This window comes from Vipera berus, assembly GCF_964194415.1.
Source record: "Vipera berus genome assembly, chromosome: 1".
Lineage (NCBI taxonomy): Eukaryota > Metazoa > Chordata > Lepidosauria > Squamata > Viperidae > Vipera > Vipera berus.
The window spans coordinates 282,257,910-282,279,936 of record NC_138202.1 but is presented as its reverse complement, the minus strand read 5'-3'; the positions used below and the strand labels follow the sequence as shown (position 1 = coordinate 282,279,936).

The 22,027-nt window shown below is 39.5% G+C and overlaps 1 protein-coding gene across 1 annotated transcript; it reads left to right on the top strand.

The window, feature by feature from the left end:
• Positions 1 to 5,293: 5,293 nt before the first annotated feature.
• On the top strand, positions 5,294 to 20,709 carry TBXT (T-box transcription factor T; the record flags this gene model as incomplete). Its single annotated transcript, XM_081327689.1, has 8 exons — positions 5,294 to 5,499; positions 7,113 to 7,377; positions 11,345 to 11,479; positions 13,175 to 13,236; positions 13,327 to 13,388; positions 16,340 to 16,516; positions 18,333 to 18,465; positions 20,442 to 20,709. 8 exons carry the CDS (start codon positions 5,294 to 5,296, stop codon positions 20,707 to 20,709), a joined length of 1,308 nt encoding a protein of 435 aa, XP_081183815.1.
• Positions 20,710 to 22,027: the final 1,318 nt, after the last annotated feature.

Genomic DNA, 22,027 nt, shown 5'->3' with positions numbered 1-22,027 from the left:
GGTGCTTTGGAAAATAACGTGACCCCCTAGTGTTTGTGGCAGCCTCTCAAATATCGGAATGCTACTGTCATGTTTATTTCTTCTTTTCTTTAGACTAGCCAAACCCAGGTCCTGCAGCTGTTATTCATATGTTTTAGTCTCCAGGCCTTTGATCATCTTAGTTGCTCTTCTCTGAATTTTTTCCAAACTCTCATCATCATTTTTGTGATATGGTGACCAAAATTGGCTGCAGTATTCCAGATGTGGTCTTACTAGGGTTCTATAAAGCGGTTACTAATACTTTGCATGATCTTGATTCTATGCCTCTGTTTATATAACCCAGGATTGCATTAGCTTTTTTGGCTGCTGCTGCACACTGCTGGCTCATAGTCAAGTGATCGAAGCTTTGGATCCTCATTCCCAGCCTGCTAGAGATTATGGAAGTTGTGTTTGAAGGCATCCAGAGGGACCTGGATGAAACCTCAGTGAAAAGGAAATTACTTTCTTCCAAGGAGCTGCCTTGTCCTCAGCACACGTGGGGAACATTTGCACACACACCCCAGGTTGGAGTGACAGTGTACAAACTAGTCAAGAACCATCTGAGCTTCACCCATTTACTGTGATAAAGGCAGGACTGAAAACTGGATTTCAGCCATGACTAAATTAGCCACTCATGTGGTGTGGACACAACCAAATAAAACCAGATTAAGTGGGCTAAAGCGGCTGTCATATGCTTCTTCAGAGATTCTATGTCTGGATTCTTACACCACCTAAAGCTATGCTTTGCAAACCATTTGGGCTGGATTCGCGAAACAGGCTGCTGAATCCAAATGAGGTTTCCGCTTAAGGTGTTGCCGAGATTCGCCACTGAATTCCGCGGAACTTTGAGCCAAGACAATGAGGAACCAGTCTGTTGGGGGGTTATTTAAGAAGATTGTTAAGTCTCTCCTCCTCAAAACTATTGAGGAAACACCCACCTCCCACTCTTTCATCCTACGTGAAAAGAATTCTTGGGAAAAGACTGTGATGGGGGAGGGGGACACCGGAAGGAAGGAGATGGCTAACCATGCCTAGGGCTGTTACAGTGTGAAACCCCCCTACCCGGGATTTTTTTTTTTTTGCTTTAATCAGGTTCATATTGATCCTACCAGTCACTAACTACGATTTTCCGTTGCTAGAAAATTTTTGATCGGTCCTGTTGGGAAGATTGAGAGCGTGCGAACTTTTAGGCGCTGTAAGAGAAATGCAGAAGTGCCACCGTATCAAGCGTGAAGTGCAGCTTACAGTGGCATCTACCAAACAATCGCGAAGTCTTTTTTGAAGATAAATTTAGGTGGGAATCATTTACCTATCTTCTTTAGGAAGAGGTCCCTCTGAAATCAACAGAGCTTACGTCAGAGTAGACCCGTCTAGACTTCTGTTGTTCGCCGGGATGGGCTAGATAAGAAACCCCTTAGCGCTTCCCTCGGTAAACATCGTGTCGTGCACCTCTACGGTATTTTAAACAATAGCAACAAACATGCAACTAGTCCGAAACGAGGTTGGCAATGACGTCCGAAGCCAGGGTTCACCGACTGTGGTTTATTCAAGCCGGTCATTTGAAACGCGGACTGTTTCGCCCCCATCTTTTAGCCCCTACAAGCGGGGCTAAAAAGTGAGCGTGGGAACAGGGTGGGCTGACTTTTGTGCATCGCGCGAGCTCGGGCTTGCAACCAAAAAGCAACCCTTGGGCTTCTTTCTCAAAAAAATAAAAATAAAGGCCAGCTGCTAGAAGCCGAGGCTTAAGTTTCAGCTGCAGCAGTCCCAAAAGAGGAATCCGGTGGAACTGTCGGATCGCCGCCGCCTCCTTCGCCGCTTCGATTCTTAGTAGGGGCGACTTTATTACTTTGCGGTGGGAACCTCTGACCAGAAGGAGGATGAGGCCGGGCGGGGGGAGTTGGGAGCGAGAGGTGACAATGGGCAGGAAATGGTTTGCTTGGGCTTCTGGAAGAACAATAAAGATCTCGTTAAACGGGAGCAGCGTCGGATCAAAACAGAAGCGACTCCCAGTTCAACTGCTGCGCGATAATAGGTCGGCCTTCTCAGCATCTTCGAAAATGTTTATCCTGAAGACCATGGATCACTCACTCTTCTTATGCGACCAGCGTTCTGGCATAGAGTCCGCTTCATTCCAGAGAGGCGACCTGCTTAGGGCTGTAACCTTGCTATTTCTCCCATCTAAGTTCGTTCCGAAGTTAAGTTCCACTGAGGACAGGATTTACCCAGTAAATACATATGCCCAGGACCCTATCATGGGCATATATATGCCTTGTCCTCCTGACCTATATAGCTCACTCTTCTGTCGACCGTTTGAACTCTTAAACAAAAAATGATATACAAAAGCTCAATTCTTTCTTTCTGGGATTATCTTTATGCCATTGTTTGAGGGGTGTTTTTTTTTTTGCAAAATAACTAGCTATGAGTAATAAGGAATATCAATATATAATACATACAGCCAATAGAAAAATCAGACAATTTAAAATTCTGATCAATTAGAGAACCACATAAAAGATACCATCATTTACATAAGCCTAAGAGTTAAAAAACATTCTGAAACTAAAAATAAATAAAATAACATCTAATCAAATGTGGAAAGCTTTTATGAAACTGCAGCACTATCAGCAATGTCTAGACATAACTCTCAGAAGGAAGTTCCATACAGTGGCCCATCTCTAATAAATTCTTTTTTCACATCCCAGCAGCTTGAATGTACCTACTGATCAGTCCCATGAAAGCTTAAATGTGTGTGAGCAATTATGAGATTTTAAATTATGATTCCTTTAAAAAGACCAAAAAAAGGCATGGAACAAATATGTAGGTTGCACAATTGATATAATACCAGAGTGACATATCTTGATGCTTAGCACCCATAAGCGTTTGGGAAACCACACTTAGCACTAGCTGAAGTTTCTGAATCATCTTCAAAGGCACCCATTCCGATTACTCCATTTTCACACCCGGGCATCTCCATTTTACTTGGATGAAACTGCAACTTCTTTGCTCTCATCCATCCCCAATTTGCTTCTGGACATCTGTTCAGAAAGGCCACAGCCTCCCTGGGATTGCGCAAAGCATAGACAACCCGTGGAATTTGCTGTCATCAGATGTGGTGATGGCCACCAATTAGGAGAGTTTTAAAAAGGAACTGGACAACTGCAAAGGAAGCATTGATGTCTGTTTTCTAGCCCTTGGATTCACAGGCAGACAACCTTGAACACCAGCTGCTAGGGAGCAAAAGTGGAGGAGAAACATCAGTCTTTCCCCCCCCCCAAGTCTTTGTGTTTCCTTAATGCATCTTGTCTACAACTATAGGACATAGAATGTTGGCTAGATTACCAATTTGCTTTTTATGTTCTTAAGTAGATTGGAATTAAAAGTTTCTAGCTACTTTTTCTGTGACAGTAGTTAAAAGCATATGAAACGAGATGGAAACATATGATACCTCAAAAGAAAGTTCCCAAACCCTACTGATTCCATTTTCCTTGAAAAGGACTGTAATTACCATAACATTATATCCCTCAGGCCATTAGAGTAAAATCATCTATTAAGATTTGTAAGACCGTCCCTATCCTTTATCTTAGTTAGCTGACTGAAATGGCTCTATCAAAACAGCTTGGATTTCAGATGCTAGCATCAGCTCCACAACCTTCCATCCTTAAGCCTGGAATCATTGACTTCAGATTTATGCTGGATTCCTTACCTTTTCCAGCATAGGTTAAATTATATGCAATAAGAGCACGTTTACAGGCTACTTTTTGAAATAATTAAAAAGATATTGAAATATCCTCTGTCAACTTTCTTGGCCTGTTGCCTGTCATACAGACTTGAAGTTCAGAGCACACTTCAAAGTTATTCACCTTACAGCAATTATTTATTCCCAGTTGTGGAGAGCAGGCATATCTTAGTTGTTTTCCAATCTGTTTCAGAGTATAAAACAAGAGAATGTTGGAGGAAGTAATTTTAATCCTGATTAAGTTCCCCATAAAAACTAGAAAGTGCTGAAATGTAGGGCCTATCCAACATCCACATCCATAAAGCTGCAAAACACTGCTTCACTGGAACATATCACTTAACTATATATACAGAGATTAATTGATACCTAGTTTCAGAATTGGATCCTACTGTATCAACTCTCTTTCTCTCTCTTATATATTTGTACTTGGTTTTTAAAACCAACTTTTAATTGGTTTTTATTTATAATTACAGCTCTTTGGAAGAGAGAGGGTTTTTTTATTATGGAAAGAGAATATTTACCCTTTCAGTTAGTTTTAATTTCATTAGGGTTTTAGCACTAGAGAAACCAAAAAATCTGCTCTCTTTCACATTTAAAATATGTGAGAATTCCTGCTAATATATCATTAAAAGGCTCTCTAAAACTGGACACAAATATAAAGCATCCATGATTCCATCTCCTTTGGTAAATGGACAGCATGTTTAAAATGGATTCTTGACAGTAAATAACCATTTTTCCTCATGCCACAGTTGTGGCTCATTTTACATCAAAGTCCCACTGATCTGAACAACCTTGATATGCAAATAGGTGTGCTTATAAGATCCGGTCACTGGAGACCAAAGTTTGGGGTGATGGATCCATGGCTATTCACATTCTCATGGTATACTCCTACCCACAAGGATTTCATCCAGACCATCCTGCTCTTTGCAGGAGTAGTAAGACACATCATTGGATGGGTAAATGGTGCTATTGGAATAAGCAATATGAATGTGGAGTGCCTATCAGTTATGGCTCTCTTACTGACCTGGGCCATTTCCTTCTTTGGCTGCTGAAACTACAGCCCGGCAGCTTTGATAGAGGTGCAAACATTTGGGGGCAGATTTACATAAAATAGCTGCGTTTAATCCCACTGCCTGCAATTAACATCACAGGCTTTCCCTGGGCTTCGTTCTGATATGGCCGCAGGGAGCCAATCAGGTAGGCGGGACAGATACATCAAAGAGACTGTCCTCCAATCAGGTGAGCCCCCTACTGGCATAGTGATGTCACAAGGATATTTATACCAGGGGCTTAATTGCTCCCCCATTTAACTAGTTTCAAGTGGTGTGGATCAGAGGGGTCAAGTGGAATTAACCCTTCTGCCCTCAAACTGCAAACCTGTCCCACACCCCACCATCTACTTTTAGGGTGCTTTTGACCTCCCTCACTACAGCTTGTTGTGTGGCTTCCTCTGACAATTTCTCCAAGGCAGAGAGCTTCAGGGTACCAAAAGGCTGGAGAAGGATCTTGGTATTAAAGGGGGTTTGGTGGGTGGCCAGTAAGATGGGTTCTCCAACCACGGACAGCTCAGGAAAGAGTCTGCAGTATCAAGTGGATCATCTGCTAAGCGCCGTGGAGAACGAACTACAGGCTGGCAGAGAAAAGGGGGATCCTACCGAGAGGGAGCTGCGAGTCACTCTGGAGGACAGTGAACTGTGGTTGCGCTTCAAAGAACTCACCAATGAGATGATTGTCACCAAAAATGGCAGGTAGGAGGAAAGAGGACAGAAAAATGTATTGATGTTTTCAGGTTGTTTCCCAGGGCTACTTCCTCCTTTCCCACTTTGCTTTCTCTTGCGTTCATTCAATTGTTGCCCTGGACTTTAGAAAATCAGTCACCCAAGCATCGGAAGCCTTCTGCTCCCAATTGCTTTTAGTAGCTAACAGAGGAAATTCCCTCAGTTATCTTTCTCAAGTCCTATTCTTTTTTGGGGGGGACATACCCTCTTAATGTATCTTTTGCCCCTTGACCACTGGCACCCCTTCTCGGTCTCTTCCAGTCATCCTGTAGCCTCCCAGTCTTTATTCCCTTCCCCTTCCTCTGCTCTTGTGGTCCTTAACCTACGCAATCCTCTCCAGTCAATTTGTAAAGGAGGAGGATTGCACTCAGGATATGAGACCATGCAGTCGCTGGTGGAAATGCAGAAAGTTATTTTTCAAAGGCAGCCACCTGGCTGCTTGCAGTGCTGTTTTTTCAAACTAGATTTTTCATATGCCTTTTGAAGAAACTAACACCACGGCAATAAATTGTATACATAAAGATGAGCTTTTCCAGGAGAGGAAAACAAACGTTTTCCTAGGGTACAGGATTTTATTGCGTTATCAGTAGAATTTCAGTTCTAATAAAAATCTTTGCCATCAGTCTTTTTTGAAGATTACCTTCTATTCCATGACTAATTTGAACTGCGATAATGTCTCCATTTAAAACAGTTTTGTGGGCCTTCTAGCCTGTTTATGAAAGCTTGCAATCACAACAAATGGAAGACTGCTTTAAAAGAGGAAGCTGTAACCCAGACTCTCCCTTTTTGCAATCCAAAGCCTTAAGTGTAAGTCTGGGAACCTGTGCCTGCCTCTAACATGCAAGTGAATTTCCCCCAAGCAGAGAGAACTCTCCCAAATCAAAGAAATTAAAAAAAGGGAGGGTCAAAAGTGCATCCCTCAAAACGACTAAATCAGAATTTACTTCCACAACCCGAGAACAAAGAATGGCTTTGGTTGGCCATACCCTAGAGGGGTACCTTTTAAAGCGTTTGCATCTGATCTCTGAAATTGCTTATTCCTAAGAGACAAAAAAAAGATAGAATCCACCTAAGATGTCATTTGGCCAGGGAGGAGCCTCCTTCCAAATGATTGCTAGTCACTAGTTATAACTCCCTAATTTCAAAGACCTCTTTTCGAGGGGGTGAGATGAGAATCCTTCCCCCCCCGCCCCGATTTAGAAACATAACTAAGCACCAGGTCCTCCCAGGGCATGTTTATTTTTATTTTTATTTATTTTATTTTAATTCCATTTATATCCCGCCCTTCTCCGAAGACTCAGGGCGGCTTACAATCCAACCCATGGAGTTCACGCCTGCGCTCCAATTAAACGTTAGCGTGAAAGCAGCCGCAAAGCGGGTTGCAAAATGAAGCGGTTTTTTCCTTTCCGTCGGACTGTAGAGAGCATCCAGGCATGGCGAGGCTTCCTCGACTCCGGGCGGAGGAGGGTCTGTCTTTGGGGCAGAAAGGGCTTCGACGTCAGCCGCCTAGGCCTGGCCCGAGAGGCCGCGCCGCCCGCGTCTCCTCCCGCCTCTCCTCGCTCCTTGCGTCTCCTCCCTTGCAGGCGAATGTTCCCGGTGTTGAAGGCCAGCGTGTCCGGACTCGACCCCAACGCCATGTACTCCTTCTTGCTGGACTTTGTGGCCGCGGACAATCACCGCTGGAAGTACGTCAACGGCGAATGGGTGCCGGGCGGCAAGCCTGAGCCGCAGGCCCCAAGCTGCGTCTACATCCACCCGGATTCGCCCAATTTTGGCGCCCACTGGATGAAGGCGCCCGTGTCCTTCAGTAAGGTCAAGCTCACCAATAAGCTCAACGGGGGAGGCCAGGTGAGGAGGGTGCGCGTGGAGGTGGGAGGAAAACAAAATTCCTGCGGACAGGAGTGGGCATCCCAAAATAACGGGCTGGGGGCAGAGAAGGAGCAAGGTGCTTTGGGGAGAGGGCCGCAGGTCCAGTTTATTCCATAGGTTAGGACAGCGTTTCCCAACCTTAGGAACTTGAAGATGCGTGGACTTCAACTCCCAGAATTCCCCAGCCAGCTATGCTGGCTGGGGAATTCTGGGAGTTGAAGTCCACGCATCTTCAAGTTCCTAAGGTTGGGAAACGCTGGGTTAGGATGCTGCAGAAGAAACGAAGGTCGCGTGTGTAGTAAGTAGCGTGTACTGTAGTAAGCGCCTTCTGAAAACATCTTTGACGCCGGTGGGTTCGAGAGAGTTGCCTCCTAAATAGGCAGTCTTAGGGCTTCAAGCCGCCTTTTATTTTTCAGTTTAGGACTGTGGAAAATATTTTACAGAGGTCCCTCGTTGCCATCTTGTTAACCCTTTTGGCTGCTTTTTCAGTATCCCCTTCCCTGCCTTGCACAGGAAAGCATCCCAGGAAACCAAGTTTAGCTGTTTTATTCTGTGTAATGAGATGTGTGCAGCCTAGAGGAGATTCCGAGAAATGTGTTTTGTTCCTGTGTCCTGGGCTCTGTAGTCTGGATTTGATAGACACACTGGTAATTTTTTTTCATATCTGGGTAGTTGCCTGAAAGGCCAGTTGCTTTGCACACAGTCCTAGGGATCTGAAATTGATTGCAATATTTTCATCTGGAGCTCCAAGATAGATTCATGCTTACCAATATGTACGTGCACAATTTGCAAGGGGGTAATGATGTCTTTAAGCAGAAAAAGAAATCCAAAACTAGTATTACAATTCCTTGAAACGTTGGGCATATTTTAGTGTGGCATCAACCTCTGTATGTCCATCAGAGGTGTTAAGTATTATTCATAGGCCAGTATAGGACATTGCATTGACTGTTGAAGTGAACTGTTATCCAAGATAGCTTTAAATGTTCTGAAGCTTCTGTCTGTGTTACTTAAACTGTAATCATTAATTTCTGACATAACCTATAATTTTAAGAACATTTAAAACCTGGATTCAGATGTGTTAGGAACCTAAACAGCATGCAGCAACAAATACACAATAAGAATTTGGAGGTGGGTCAAAAGATAATGTACTGGCAATGTGTGTTTGTATCTTTCTCTTAGAATGAAACAAAGTCTCAAGCTATTTGTATATTTGGGACCCAGAGAATTGGCCTCTACAAAACTCACTTTTGTAGATGCACTTGTATATTAAAAAAACTTATCATTTTATCCCAAAAAACAGGAACAGTGATTTGTAAGGTGAATTGAAGTATATCCTGATTTAACCTATTTGGAGGCAGGTACCTAGAAGCTACTTGGTAGTTCTAGTCTTATAATTAAGAAGAATGAAATAGCCTGTCCTCAGCAATTACTTTATTTAAAAGCAATGATTTATAATTATTTTGTTTATTATTTTTCATGGGAATTTAGATTTTTTCCCCCCAAACAACCAGATACCTTGTGCCAGTCCTGAATGCTGGAACTGTTAATGTCTCACCCTAACTGCTACCAAATTAAATTTTGGATTAGAGTCTTGTGAAGTTTGTGTAGCAGTGTAATGCACAGCAAACTCATATAGCACAAATTTTCTTGGGAACTCCATAAGAATAAAAGGCATGGATCTAAAATATTTTAATAAAATTGTCTTCTGTTCTGGATTGGAAGGATATTCTATTCAACTTGTATTTTTATAGGACAAAATCAGTCACAGAGGAATCTTCTGTAGTTTCCTACAAAGGTTTTTTTTAATATTAATGCAGAAAATGGATGCAATGGGTACAAAATCTAGTGCTGCATATTATTGTCAACCTTCTGCAAGAGTCAACATGCTTAGACCTAGGGTGTTATCTCAAGATAAGTATGGAGACAATTTGGAGAAAGTGATGTGTGACGTGCACCATTCTTAGCATACTTACAAGCTACATAAAGACTAACCAAAGTTATAATCCAGAGCCAGTTTGCTAAGAATTTGGGGGTAATATGGCGATATGTTAATAATGGCAGCAACAGAATACAGTATATGACTGTTGAGCAAATCTTAATGTTAATTTTATTCATAAATTTCTCTTTGTGCATAGAAAAAAGTTAATTGTAGGACCAACAGCTAGTGAAATTTTGGAAATGTCAAAGTATGTTTTCATTGCCCAATTTATATTTATTGTTGTGATGATAGGGCATGTTAATAGCTATTTTTCTGTTCATCGCCCTGTTGACAGAGATATGCCAGGCATGGAAAGTTATTCATGTGAAACTCTTATGTAAATATTTCAGTGGCTAATACCTGGATTTTTTTAGGAAAAAAACTGACAGGCTAGCATCCAATCTGGCAGCATGAAAGTTTCAATAAATTTGAAAATACATTTTTCAGGTCACTTATTATAATGAATAATGTGATAATCTGTAGCACTATTGTCTTAGCTTCTGTAATTTATGTAAACTAGTTATAAAGAAAGTTTTTTTTATGTAAAGCATTCTATATATCTGAAATGGGCACGAAATATTGTTAAATAGCATGCTGATCACTAATTTTAGAAATGTTTATAGCTGTATATTGTAGTAGAAATGTACATTTTTTCAGCATGGTTCTCTATTTTTGATAGCATAATATCTATTAGCAAAATTGTTAATCTGACAGTAAAATCTGAGATACCGAATGGGTAACCTGTTTAGTTTGTTTGATGTTTGTTCCAGTATTGGGCATAAATATGCCATGTACTGTGCTAGTTAAACAAAGTTAGAAGTTATAGTTTTAATTACAGAGGAACCATTGTCTTCTCTTTAACCAAGACTACCAATTACTGTTGTTCTCCAATTATTGTTATTTTTAGCATCATCTAACTATGCATTTTCAGTATTTTTAAGTTTCTTATAAAAGAAAAAAAAGTGAAACCCTTAAGTTAACACACTAGGCTATTAACCAGGAGACTGTGAGTTCTAATTCTGCCTTAGGCATGAAAGCTGGCTGGTCTTTCTTATCACTTTCTCTCAGCCCAACTCTCTTCACAAGGTTGTTATGGGGAAAATAGGAGGAGAAAAGAGTATTAGACATGTTTGGCACCTTGAGTTACTTATAAAAATAATAAATGCAGGATAAAAAAAATCTGTAAAAAAGAATCCTCTAGGGTGGTATATGCACCAAACATGATCCCAACGGGCCTTGGTTGGTTATATTTTGTTGTTATTAACATATCTTTGGTTCTGATGAGATTCCAAAAGCTAATATTTCCTTTATTGAATGGATGTGTTTGCAATTATGCTATGACAGTCATTAAGGAACCCAGCTAAAAAGGAGTTTCCCCTTATTTTACTAAGAAAACATATCACTTAAATTGTTTGCACACAAAAACATGAATCAGTTCTGTGGGTACTATGGGCAGTTTATAAAATCTTGCAGTGTTAGTTTTTATTGGGTAATATTGATTATGTCTAGATAATAACTTGCTTTCTGAGAAATGAATTAAGCTCTGCATGGAACCCTTTCATTCCTCCCTCAATAATGAAAGATGAAAATCAAGTTATAAACATTTAATTAGAGTTTGGCAAAATGTAGCTATCAGTTTTGAAATAATCCAAGCTAATAAATCAATTTTTGATTATTTAATCTCTTAGTTTATTTCAAAGCTAGTGATGTTACTTTCCTACCTTGGATAAAATTGAAAAGTAAGTGTAAATAAAATGTTCCTGTTTTGACTGTTCCTCTGGAAAGGCAAAAGGCAAAATGGCCGCTGAGGTCTGGACTCTTAACTTAACTTTTTGTTTTAGATTTAAGGGGGCAAATTTCTTCTCTTCTTATTAAAAAGCCAAAATTACTGCGATAGTTGGTGCTGCAGTCTCAGAATAGGGTTTGCCACTCTTTCAGTGCTTGTTTCTATTGTTCTTACACCAACAGATCATGTTGAACTCTTTGCACAAGTATGAGCCTAGGATTCACATAGTGAGAGTTGGTGGCCCTCAGCGAATGATCACCAGCCATTCCTTCCCGGAGACACAGTTTATAGCTGTGACAGCTTACCAGAACGAAGAGGTAGGCATAAAGTGTGGAAGAGCCTCCATGGATTGCTCTCCTTCAAAGTAGTAAAGGGACTTGGAGTGAGAAGGGGGATGTTAAAATTAAGGGTATGCTGTTTTAAAAGATGCTACAAAGGAGATGTAGTAGTAATTGTTCACTTCCAGTAAATACTTAAAAAAAATAATGGAATTTCTAGAAAGTAGGAAAAATGTCTTAAGCATAAAAAGATCTTAGCAATGAAATAAGGTAGATACAATTCTGTGTTATTGGTTTATTTTGGCCATTTTTTTAAAAAACAACCTACTTTTGTTACACTTTCAGGAGAATATTAGGTGATTTTTTTTCAACTAGAAGCATCCCACTTTTTGAGATAAAAAAAAAGAAGGTTGTCTGATATTTTGGCTTGTTTGGAAAATGTTTCAGTTAACAACGTCAAGATTTTATCAGTAATCACCTCTTTATTTTGTTTATATTACTGAGCACTCTTTAATTGCAACTTAACACCATTGGATTATATGGAATTGATTTCCAAGAGGATTTATACAGGACCAGGATCTGAGCTAATTAAATGAGTTCTGATGAAAAGTTAATGAAGGTGTATTGATTTTCAATACATGTTGCCATTATTTAATGTAGAAAATAGCTGTATTAAGCAAATCATTTTTAAAAAATTACTTTGAATCCAAACAGCCTTGATTATTGACAGCACTAAGCAATTGATCATAATATACAAATTGAAAGATTGTTTAAAACCTACATTTTAAACATATACTTGAATTGTCCTAATCAGTTGATATATAAATATCAATGAAGTAATAGGAGTACTACGTAGCTATACCTATCTGAACTTATTCTTTGTCATGTTGTGACTTTCCTATAAAAATAATAACCATTATTTTTTTTGTAAAACACTTTTTTCTATCTGCTGTTTTATGTCTGTGTTAGCTTCTAATGTTTATTACTGCTCACTTTGAGTCTGTCAAAACATGTAAAGGGCTAAGCATCATAACTCATTATGCTTTAATATATTTTGAATAAATGTTTAGGTTCTCCAGAGAGAGAAATAAAGTTCCTTCAACTTTCAAGTTGAAGCCTACATGATGAATTGTTAATGAGGTTAAGCGCTTATGCTAAATTAGCTAAGTGCTAATTATTATCAATTATTTTTTAAAAATCATATTAATGTATAGCAAGCTAGTCTAGCAAGTAGTTAATCTTCTGTTAATTGTTTATACATCATTGTTTCAAAGTTTTTAGGATGTCTCTGTTTCATTGAACAATGGGTAGAACTATGATATAAATCCTTTGTGTTTAAATTCTCCATGCTGAAACAATAGCTCGTTTCTTAATAAAATAATCATTTGTTCTTCCAATATATTATCCCCTCTTTTTACCCGGAACCTGACACTTTTTATAACTGTTTTTAGTGTATCCTCCCTCCACCCTACGTCCCTTTTATGTACTTCCTTAATAGGATAATAAAACCAGGCATCTTAGTAAGGCAAAGAGGGGACATTGTAGAGGATTTCAAAGCATGCTCTTGCAGTCTTAGTAGTTTTAATAATTTCATTCTGGGCTTTTCCCCACCAGAATCAATTGCAAAAACCTTAGTGGAATTATCAAGTAATGCTGCTGAATTATCTTTTCAATTAACAAGAAAATAATTCCAATTACATTTGAATTTGAAGTATTTTCTTCTTCTTTTTGTAGATAACAGCATTAAAGATAAAATATAACCCCTTTGCAAAAGCTTTCCTTGATGCAAAAGAAAGGTGAGAGCTATTTGCTTTTAATTGCATTTACAGATTGCATTTCATTAGGCCTTTTAATATTTTTGCTAATGAATTGTGTTTCTTCGACAGAAGTGATCACAAAGACATGATGGATGAAGTGGGAGACGGTCAGCAATCACAATATTCACAATGTATGTCTAAACTCTCTTCTGAAAGTTATGTTATATTTTTGCTACACCATTGCCCTATGAAAAAAATCTCAAAGCAGTTTTGTTCCAGTATCAGTTCTACTTTGTTATGTAGTTAAGAACATTTTTCATGAATATAAAATGCATGAATGTATTTTTTATAAGGGATGCGGTGGCTCAGTGGGTTAGGATGCTGAGCTTGTCGATCAGAAGGTCGGCAGTTTGGCGGGTCGAATCCCGAGTGCCGCGTAACAGAGTGAGCGCCTGTTACTCTTTCCAGCTTCTGCCAACCTAGCAGTTCGAAAGCACGTAAAAATGCAAGTAGAAAAATAGGGACCACTACGGTGGGAAGGTAACAGCATTCCGTGTGCCTTTGGCATCTAGTCATGCCGGCCACATGACCACGGAGACGTCCTCGGACAAGCGCTGGCTCTTCGGCTTTGAAACGGAGATGAGCACCGGCCTCTAGAATTGGAAACGACTAGCACGCATGTGCGGGGGAACCTTTACCTTTATCTTTACCTTTATATTTTATAAAATATAATCTTCACCAACAGTTTGTAGCTTTTAGAAGGCTTTCTTTCTTTTTTTAAAATTGTGTACTGCAATATACTTCAGCCTGAGAAAAGTGGTATTATAATTTTACAGTCCTGATGCCAAAGACTGTAAACACTATTAAAGTTCTTGGCCTGTTTCTGTTACTGAACATTGAGATTGAAGAAGAACCTGCACTGAACAAACAGAAGGAAAAAATGATCAGAGGCGAAAGAATGTGCTCTACCTTGGAAGATTCCACATTCCTGGATCTCTAGATATTTTAGGGCAGTGCTTCTCAACCTTGGCAACGTTAAGCTGGGTAGACTTCAGTTCCCAGAATTCCCCAGTCAGCACCTCACTTGAAGTTGCTAAGGTTGAGAAGCACCGTTTTAGGGTATCTGATGATTAAGCAGTGAAATGTACTCTGCTTTTGAATGGGCTCAGAGCACAGCAATTGAATATATATTTTGAGTGCAGTAGGACCCTGGTTCAGTTACTGTCATTTCCAAGTAGAGTTCAGAAAATTCCTGCTAACTTGGGGAAAACCACCACTAATCATGGTTGAAAATACCACGTGATGTGGACTAAAGGTGTGACCTGGAATTGTAGAAACTCACCTCCTGCAGTTTTCCTCATGTGCATAGTACAGGTAGTCTTTGACTTAAGGTAAAGGTTCCCCCACACATGCGTGCTAGTCGTTTCCGATTCTAGGGGCCGGTGCTCATCTCCGTTTCAAAGCCGAAGAGCCAGCGCTTGTCCGAGGACGTCTCCGTGGTCATGTGGCCGGCATGACTAGACGCCAAAGGCGCACGGAACGCTGTTACCTTCCCACCGTAGTGGTCCCTATTTTTCTACTTGCATTTTTACGTGCTTTCGAACTGCTAGGTTGGCAGAAGCTGGGACGAGTAACAGGCGCTTACTCTGCTATGCGGCACTCGGGATTCGACCCGCCAAACTGCCGACCATCTGGTCAACAAGCTCAGCGTCCCACTGAGCCACCACGTCCCCTTTGACTTACAACCATTCATTTATTGACCGTTTGGCACTAAAAAGTGATTTATGACCATTTTTCACACTTAACAACCATTTCACACTTAACGACTGGTCACATGATCAACCTTCGGACTCTTGGCAACTGGTTCATACTTATGACGACTGCAGTGTCCCAGAGTCATGTGATCTCCTTTTGAGACCTTCTGACAAGCAAAGCCAAAGGGGAAGCCAGGTTCACTTCACAACCGGGTTACTACATTAACTTAGCAACCGTGGCAAGAAAGGTCGTAAAATGGGGCAAAACGTACTGAACAAACGTTTCAGGAACAGACATTTTGGGGTCAATTCTGATCGTATGTTGAGGACTACCTGTGCCTCATTTCAAAAACAGGATTTCACACTTAAAAATGTAGAAAAGCTGTTTGCTTAAAGCACCTAAAATATTAGCCATCGTTGTTTTTTTCTGTCTCTAGTATTGAAATTAAGTGGGATAAGAAAAAAGCTGGTGTAATTTGGTATTTACAATCTGTTTCATTTGTTCAAGTATATCAATCAATTGGATAAATGTATCAATCCATGCACAGTCTGGAATATCCCCACTGAAATCTCACTGTTGTTTTTCAGACAGAGCTCAATAATCTTTAAGACGGGGATTGCTGGCAGCAGCACCAAGTTTTAAAGACGATCAGAAGCTTGATTAAGTTAATTAGAAATATTAGCGGAACCCTTCCCTTTATCTGAGTTTTACAGTTTGAGTATTACTGTGCTGCTGTCTAAATAGCTCCCCTGTAATCACAATGATATAAAAAATAACAGAAGATAAAAGTCTAATCTGACAGGCTCATTTCCCACCTTTCATACCAATGTAGTAAAGTTCAATGCAGAATATTAACTAAGATGGTTTATATCGTGACACAGATTTTGTCATTCTCCCACTCTTCTCTCCATAGAGATCTATAACTACCACTTATTCAAATACATACTTACTTGGATATTTTGCTGTTCTGACATTGCTTCTTCAAAGCTATCAGATGCAAAAGATTACCTCCCAGATTATGATGTAGCAAATAAGAGATGTGAGGTTATAAAAAAATCTTATGTTCATGACTTGAGATTATTCCTGATGGTGCTCCTGTTTTCTTGCTTTAATGTGTAGGAATATTATTGCCACAATGTTTCACTTATGGCACACCATTGATCAGCAGTGATGGGTAAATATGCCGTAATTGTGCCACAACAAAGCTGTTTATAGCCACAAGTTACTGGGGGAGACAAGAAGAGCTTTCAGTCCATTTTTATTGTTTCAATGTGAGTTAAAAATAGATTTTACATTCTAGGATTGATTTGTGCAAATAAGCTGCTGTCATCTTGGACAAATAATCCTGCTATATATTGGTAAAATGATATTATTCATCTTTTTACAGTAGGTGGTTGGCTAATTCCTGGAACAGGGACTCTTTGTCCTCCTGCCAGTCCTCATTCCCAGTTTGGCACATCTCTGTCACTGTCTCCTGCTCACAGTTGTGAAAGGTATTCATCGTTAAGAAATCACCGTCCTGCCCCTTATCCAAATCCATACACCCATAGAACCAATTCTCCAAGTAAGTAATTTATACTGTCCTCCGGTTGTTTGATGTCATACGACACTAATAGATATCAGTGTGAATGTACAGCAGAAGTGTGGAATCTGTGACACACCGCGCCCCCCCCCAAGTCTTAAACTACAAATCTCACTGTCCCCCATTGTAGATTATTATATCTGAAGCCATAGAAGTTGTAATTCAGCAACATCTGTAGGACCATTAATTTAGTCCTGGGTGGTAAAGGCTAGGTCAAAATCAGATTTAATGTGGTGTAGCAGTTAAAATGCTGAATTAGCAGCAGAAGACTTAGGTTCTAATGCTCATGAAAGCTGTCTGGCTACTTTGGGCCAGTCATCGTCTTTTAGCTTTAGTTTGAGAGGCTGTAAAAAATTTATACAAACTGCTTTTGACCAGCATATAGATTATGGTGCATATACAATCTTCAATCCTGCAATGGATTAATTCAAGCTGAGGTAGATAGATGATAGATGATGATGATGATGATAGACAGACAGACAGATAGATAGATAGAGATGGATAGAGGGAGGGAGGGAGGATAGATTATCTTAATCAACTGTAGGAATAGTAACATCTCTTGAGAATGACAGAAATGAGATTTTATTTACCATCTGAATCATGGCATTTTTACTCAGAAAAGTAAAATAAAGTTTTGTTTTTTAAAAATACCTTCTTCAAATAATTGTTAAATGTTTTGAATAGTCTACAAAAGAGTGCACGGATAGTAATGGATAGATCATTTTATTGAGAGTCTTTGCAATAAAAGACTTCAATCTTATTTAAAATCAGATTTTTGTGAGAATCTGGCCTGTTATGATGATTCTGTTGATCTCATCTTTATGGCACTGGGATTTAATAAAAAGAGGTACTGATTCTGCTTTCTAAAATGGAAACAGGTAAGAGACTCATACAGGAAATGGCAAGCCTCTTGATTTTCACACACAATTCATCATTCCATAAAGACTATATAATGTCTTCAATTACAGTATGCAGTCAGTTTCATTAGCAGTTTTAAAGAGCCTAGCTGCCTAATAAGTCCTAAAATTTCCAGCTAGGTGATTGTAAGAAAGGTGAATCTGAGGTAAATCTAAATTACATGCTTGGTTTTGAACTATTTAGCAATAGCAATAGCACTTAGACTTCATAGTGCTTTACAGTCCTCTCTTAAGTGGTTTGCAGAGTCAGCATATTAACCCAAACAATCTGAGTCCTCATTTTACCGTCCTCGGAAGGATTGAAGGCTGAGTCTACCTTGAGCCAGTTAGGATCAAACTGCTGGCAGTTGGCATAGTTAGCCTGCAATACTGCATTCTAACCACTGCACCATCGTGGCTCTCTGAAAGAGCTCTACGAGAGCAATTTCTTCTTATTTCCGATGCCTGCAACAGATTAGTTTTTAAAGACATTTTTATCTTATAATGTATTTCTGTTTATAAAAAGAACTTGGATTTTGTTGGTATGAAAATGATGTTTTGCTCATTTCTTTCAAACCTAATTATAGAATAATGACTCAAAAAAAGGCTAAGAAGGTTGCATGTTTCTTTTGAAAAGTTGGTATGTTCCTGCTCCATTGAAACTTTATGGCCTAAATATACAGAATTAACCCCTGCTTTGGGTCTATACTCATATGATTGCAAAATGATTAGATGTTTATATAGAACAAAATGCAGTATTTTTAAACATCCTTATATCATTGCTGGAAATGCAAATGCATTCTAACAATTCCTAATAAATTCAATTATACTGATGAAGGTCATATTTATGTATTGTACTTGAAAGTATGTAATGTTCTTACACAAAATGCTTGCTTTTGCAGCAGCCTACGGAGATAGTTCTTCAGCATGCCTTTCTATGCTCCAAAGCCACGACAATTGGTCCAGCTTAGGAGTTCCAACTCCAACAAGTATGTTGCCTATGAATCACAGTAGTGGTCCACCAACCAGCTCCAGGTAAGCCCTCTTCTATGAACTCCTGTGAAAAAGTAGATCCATTTCTACACGAGTTCCATGGAGGCGACCCCCCACCCCCAATATAACTATAGTTTGTGCACAAATACTGTTTGTATAGCATGTTTTATGCCGGGGTGGAGTGGTTCTGTTCTTTATCTGCAAGAATAGGGTAGCAGCTAGTGTGTGATATACTAGCCACCTTGCTATAAAGGTAAAGGAGTTCTGTGGATTTTACTCCGCTAGTCATTGCCAATTATAGGGGGCAGTCCTCATCTCTGTTTCAAGGGCATTGAGCTAGTGCTTTCCGGAAACATTTCTGTGGTCATGTGGCCAACATGACATCACTGAATGCTGTTAGCTTCCCACCAAAATGGTACCTATTTATCTACTTGTATGCTTTCAAACAGCTAGGTTGGCAGGTGCTGGGGTGAAGAAGAGAGCTCACGCCATCGCATGGAGCTTAGGTCTCAAATCTGGACTGCCGGCTTTCCAGCCGACAAGCCCAGTGTCTTAGCCACTGTGCCACCCCTCTTTGTTGCTATAGGTGAAAATTATTTTTCACTTCGTCTGTTATATCCTTTTATATGCGTATTGGAGGAGATCAGTGACTTAACGACATTATTGAAAACCAAACTTTTGAGTCTCTTAAATCCCTCCCTTTGGTGAGTATGAGTCAACACACTTTCCACTGAAAAATAGTGTAAAACTATATCACTAGTTCCATCTACAGCCATCCCTGACTTAAAGAGGGGGGGGGGAAGATTGGTACATAAAAAAAGATTAGTAAGATGCAAATGTACGCTTGCTTAGCAGCATCCATGATAGAGGTCAGTAAAGACAAGATTCTGGATGCCAATCCTACTTCTTGCAAGTCCAAGGAAATAGGGTTTGCACTAGGCTTGCTATCTTGCTTTTTTAACTTCCCTTCTCTCTCTCTCCTAATGCTGATGGCCATTTTTGAAAAAAAAATTGCTTAAGGAACTTGAATGTAATAGGTCTTTTATTATGGAGTTTATGAAATGTTGCCCCGATTCAGTGAGACGGGTGGCATTATAAATTTACTAAATAAATAAATACTAGGATAATAAAAATATTATTAGGGAAAGACTCCATCTAACAGCAGCAGGCATTTGCACGCTATGGCAATTGACATGATTCTGAAGAAATTGTATGTAAACAAACCTGCCCTATACGGTAACACATCTTTAATCTGCAGATTTGATATAATTTTCCAATTCCTATACTGGTGAGGTGGTTTTTTTTTTAAAAAAAATCCTGCTGGATTTTGAGCTTAACTTTATACATAGTTCCATTTTAGTAGCTGGTGAATGGAAGTTAAGTAAATAGGCTGCTTGAGGGCATCTTGTGCATCTGAGATTGGAGAGAGACTCATAAAACCTACATTGAGACCAGTCTGACTCAGTATTAAATACCAAATTGCGACATGCCTTCCTAAAACCTTTAATACTTCTAGTGAGGGATTTGCCATACCTTTCCCTCTGAAGCCAAAAAGGTGATTAGGAGTGGGGTGGCAGCATCTATGTGCATTATAAATTTGCATGTTTGAAGGTTGACACAATCTTCCATCCTTCTGGGGTCAATAAAATGACCCAGATTTTCCGGGGGGGGGGGGCAGGCAATTTGCTGACCTTGTAAACTGCTATAAAGCGCTCTGAAGCGGTATATAAGTCTAAGTGATATTGTTATATACTAACTGCTTGATCCACGTAAATACACACTTGAACTAAGGAGGTTTATCTCTTGTTTCCATCCTGTCAGTGCCTGACTCAAATGCATATATTTCTTCCTCCCCTTCTCCCAAATATGTTGATGTTGATAAATTCTATCTTTAGAATAGTGTGTCTAGTGAGGTGAGCCATAGTTTGCAAAAGTGTGTATGTTAAGTTACTTAGCCTTTCGCTAACGAGGCTACCTTTCTACAAATGGAAAACCTGTGTTGTTTTTTTCTCTTGTAGCCAATATCCCAATTTGTGGTCTGTGAGCAACAGCACCATCTCACCCGTTTCACAGTCAGGCGGAATGTCCAGTGGGATAGGATCCCAGTTTTTGCGAGGCTCTGCAACCCACTACCCCACACTTCCTCATTCCGTCGCTACGACTTCTTCGGGCTCTCCCCTCTATGACAATGGGGCACCCACAGATATTGCTGACAGTCAGTATGATGCCTCAGTGCATGCTAGACTTGCCTCCACGTGGACTCCTGTAACAACTCCTTCCATGTAGACCTTTTCTGATGGCCAAAGACTTTCTAGTTGCTCTAAACTGGGAATCCGCTGAGAAAGTTCCAGGAGTTAGAGGAATAAGTCTTGTCGTATATTAACGGTAAAATAACTGCACTAATCGCTTGATGCTCCTTTCAGTATTAGAATGTATTAGTAAATGGTACAGACACCTTATGAAAGCTCTAGGAATTTGTCTGGTAGTCCAGACCCCAAGGGACATGATTACCACCCTCTTTTCTACCTCTGCAGCCTTGAGGACTAGAATTGTTGCCAAACCTCTGTTAATGAGTGTTCAAAGCATCACGAACAGATCCTCTAATGAGCCATTTTTGACTTTTTTTTTAAAAAAAAATCAACATCAGATTAGGGATTTGCCAGCGTCAGATTAGGGATCTCATGATTTTTTTTTTGTTCTGTTCAGTTTTTTTTAAAGGAAAAAAACAGTATTAAGGGCTGATTTCTACCATGCATCATACTTGACAGGTTTTCACAGATGAATGTATAAATTGCTTCCGTTGAAAACAATGATGTGTATATTTCTGTTTTATTTGATTTTTGCTGGCAGTTTCAGAAATATGACTTCAACTTGGATTTTTATTTGTTGAAGGGTGAGATTATGCATACACTTTCCCTAAGTAATACTTTTATTATTTACCCAGTTAAAGGAAAGGACAATCAATGGCTCCAGGCCTGGTTTTGTGGCCCCCAAAGTTTGTTTTCATAAATGTTGCTAAAAATCAACAGCATGGTTTCCCAGGTTTCCAAATAAGAAAACACACTCAAATTGAAAATTTAACTGCATAATATGCCTAACCTAGTTTAACAAAGGAAATCACCCAATACCTTCCAGCAATTATCTTTCAGCCACTTGTTTACGGATGTCTTATAGGTAATAGTTCATTACCTATTCTTTGATCATTCTATAATGCTTTGAAGATGCATACAACGGATGCAACAGTATAGAAACTTCTAAAACATTTCTAAAAAGAAATGCCAATTCTTTTAAAATACCTCTCTATAATTAGCCTTAAAGAATAGTTAAAAATTGTGCACTAATAAAATATGTGCCTTAAACTTTGCAGTTTACAGATTTAGGCACAAACTGTGTGCTTATTTCCTTGTGCTAACTTGACCTGACAATCTAAAAAGTTCTTTTCTGTAAAACGAATGAAGTTTTCAAAATGTTACTCATTTCTTTCTTTTTCTTAGTATGTGTCTATATAAAGTTTTATTCTTGTACAGTGCAATTGTGCTTGGAGCGAACTGTCTTTTGTGGGACTCGCTCCCAGGCAACAATTGTAGCTTTACTACTAATTCAA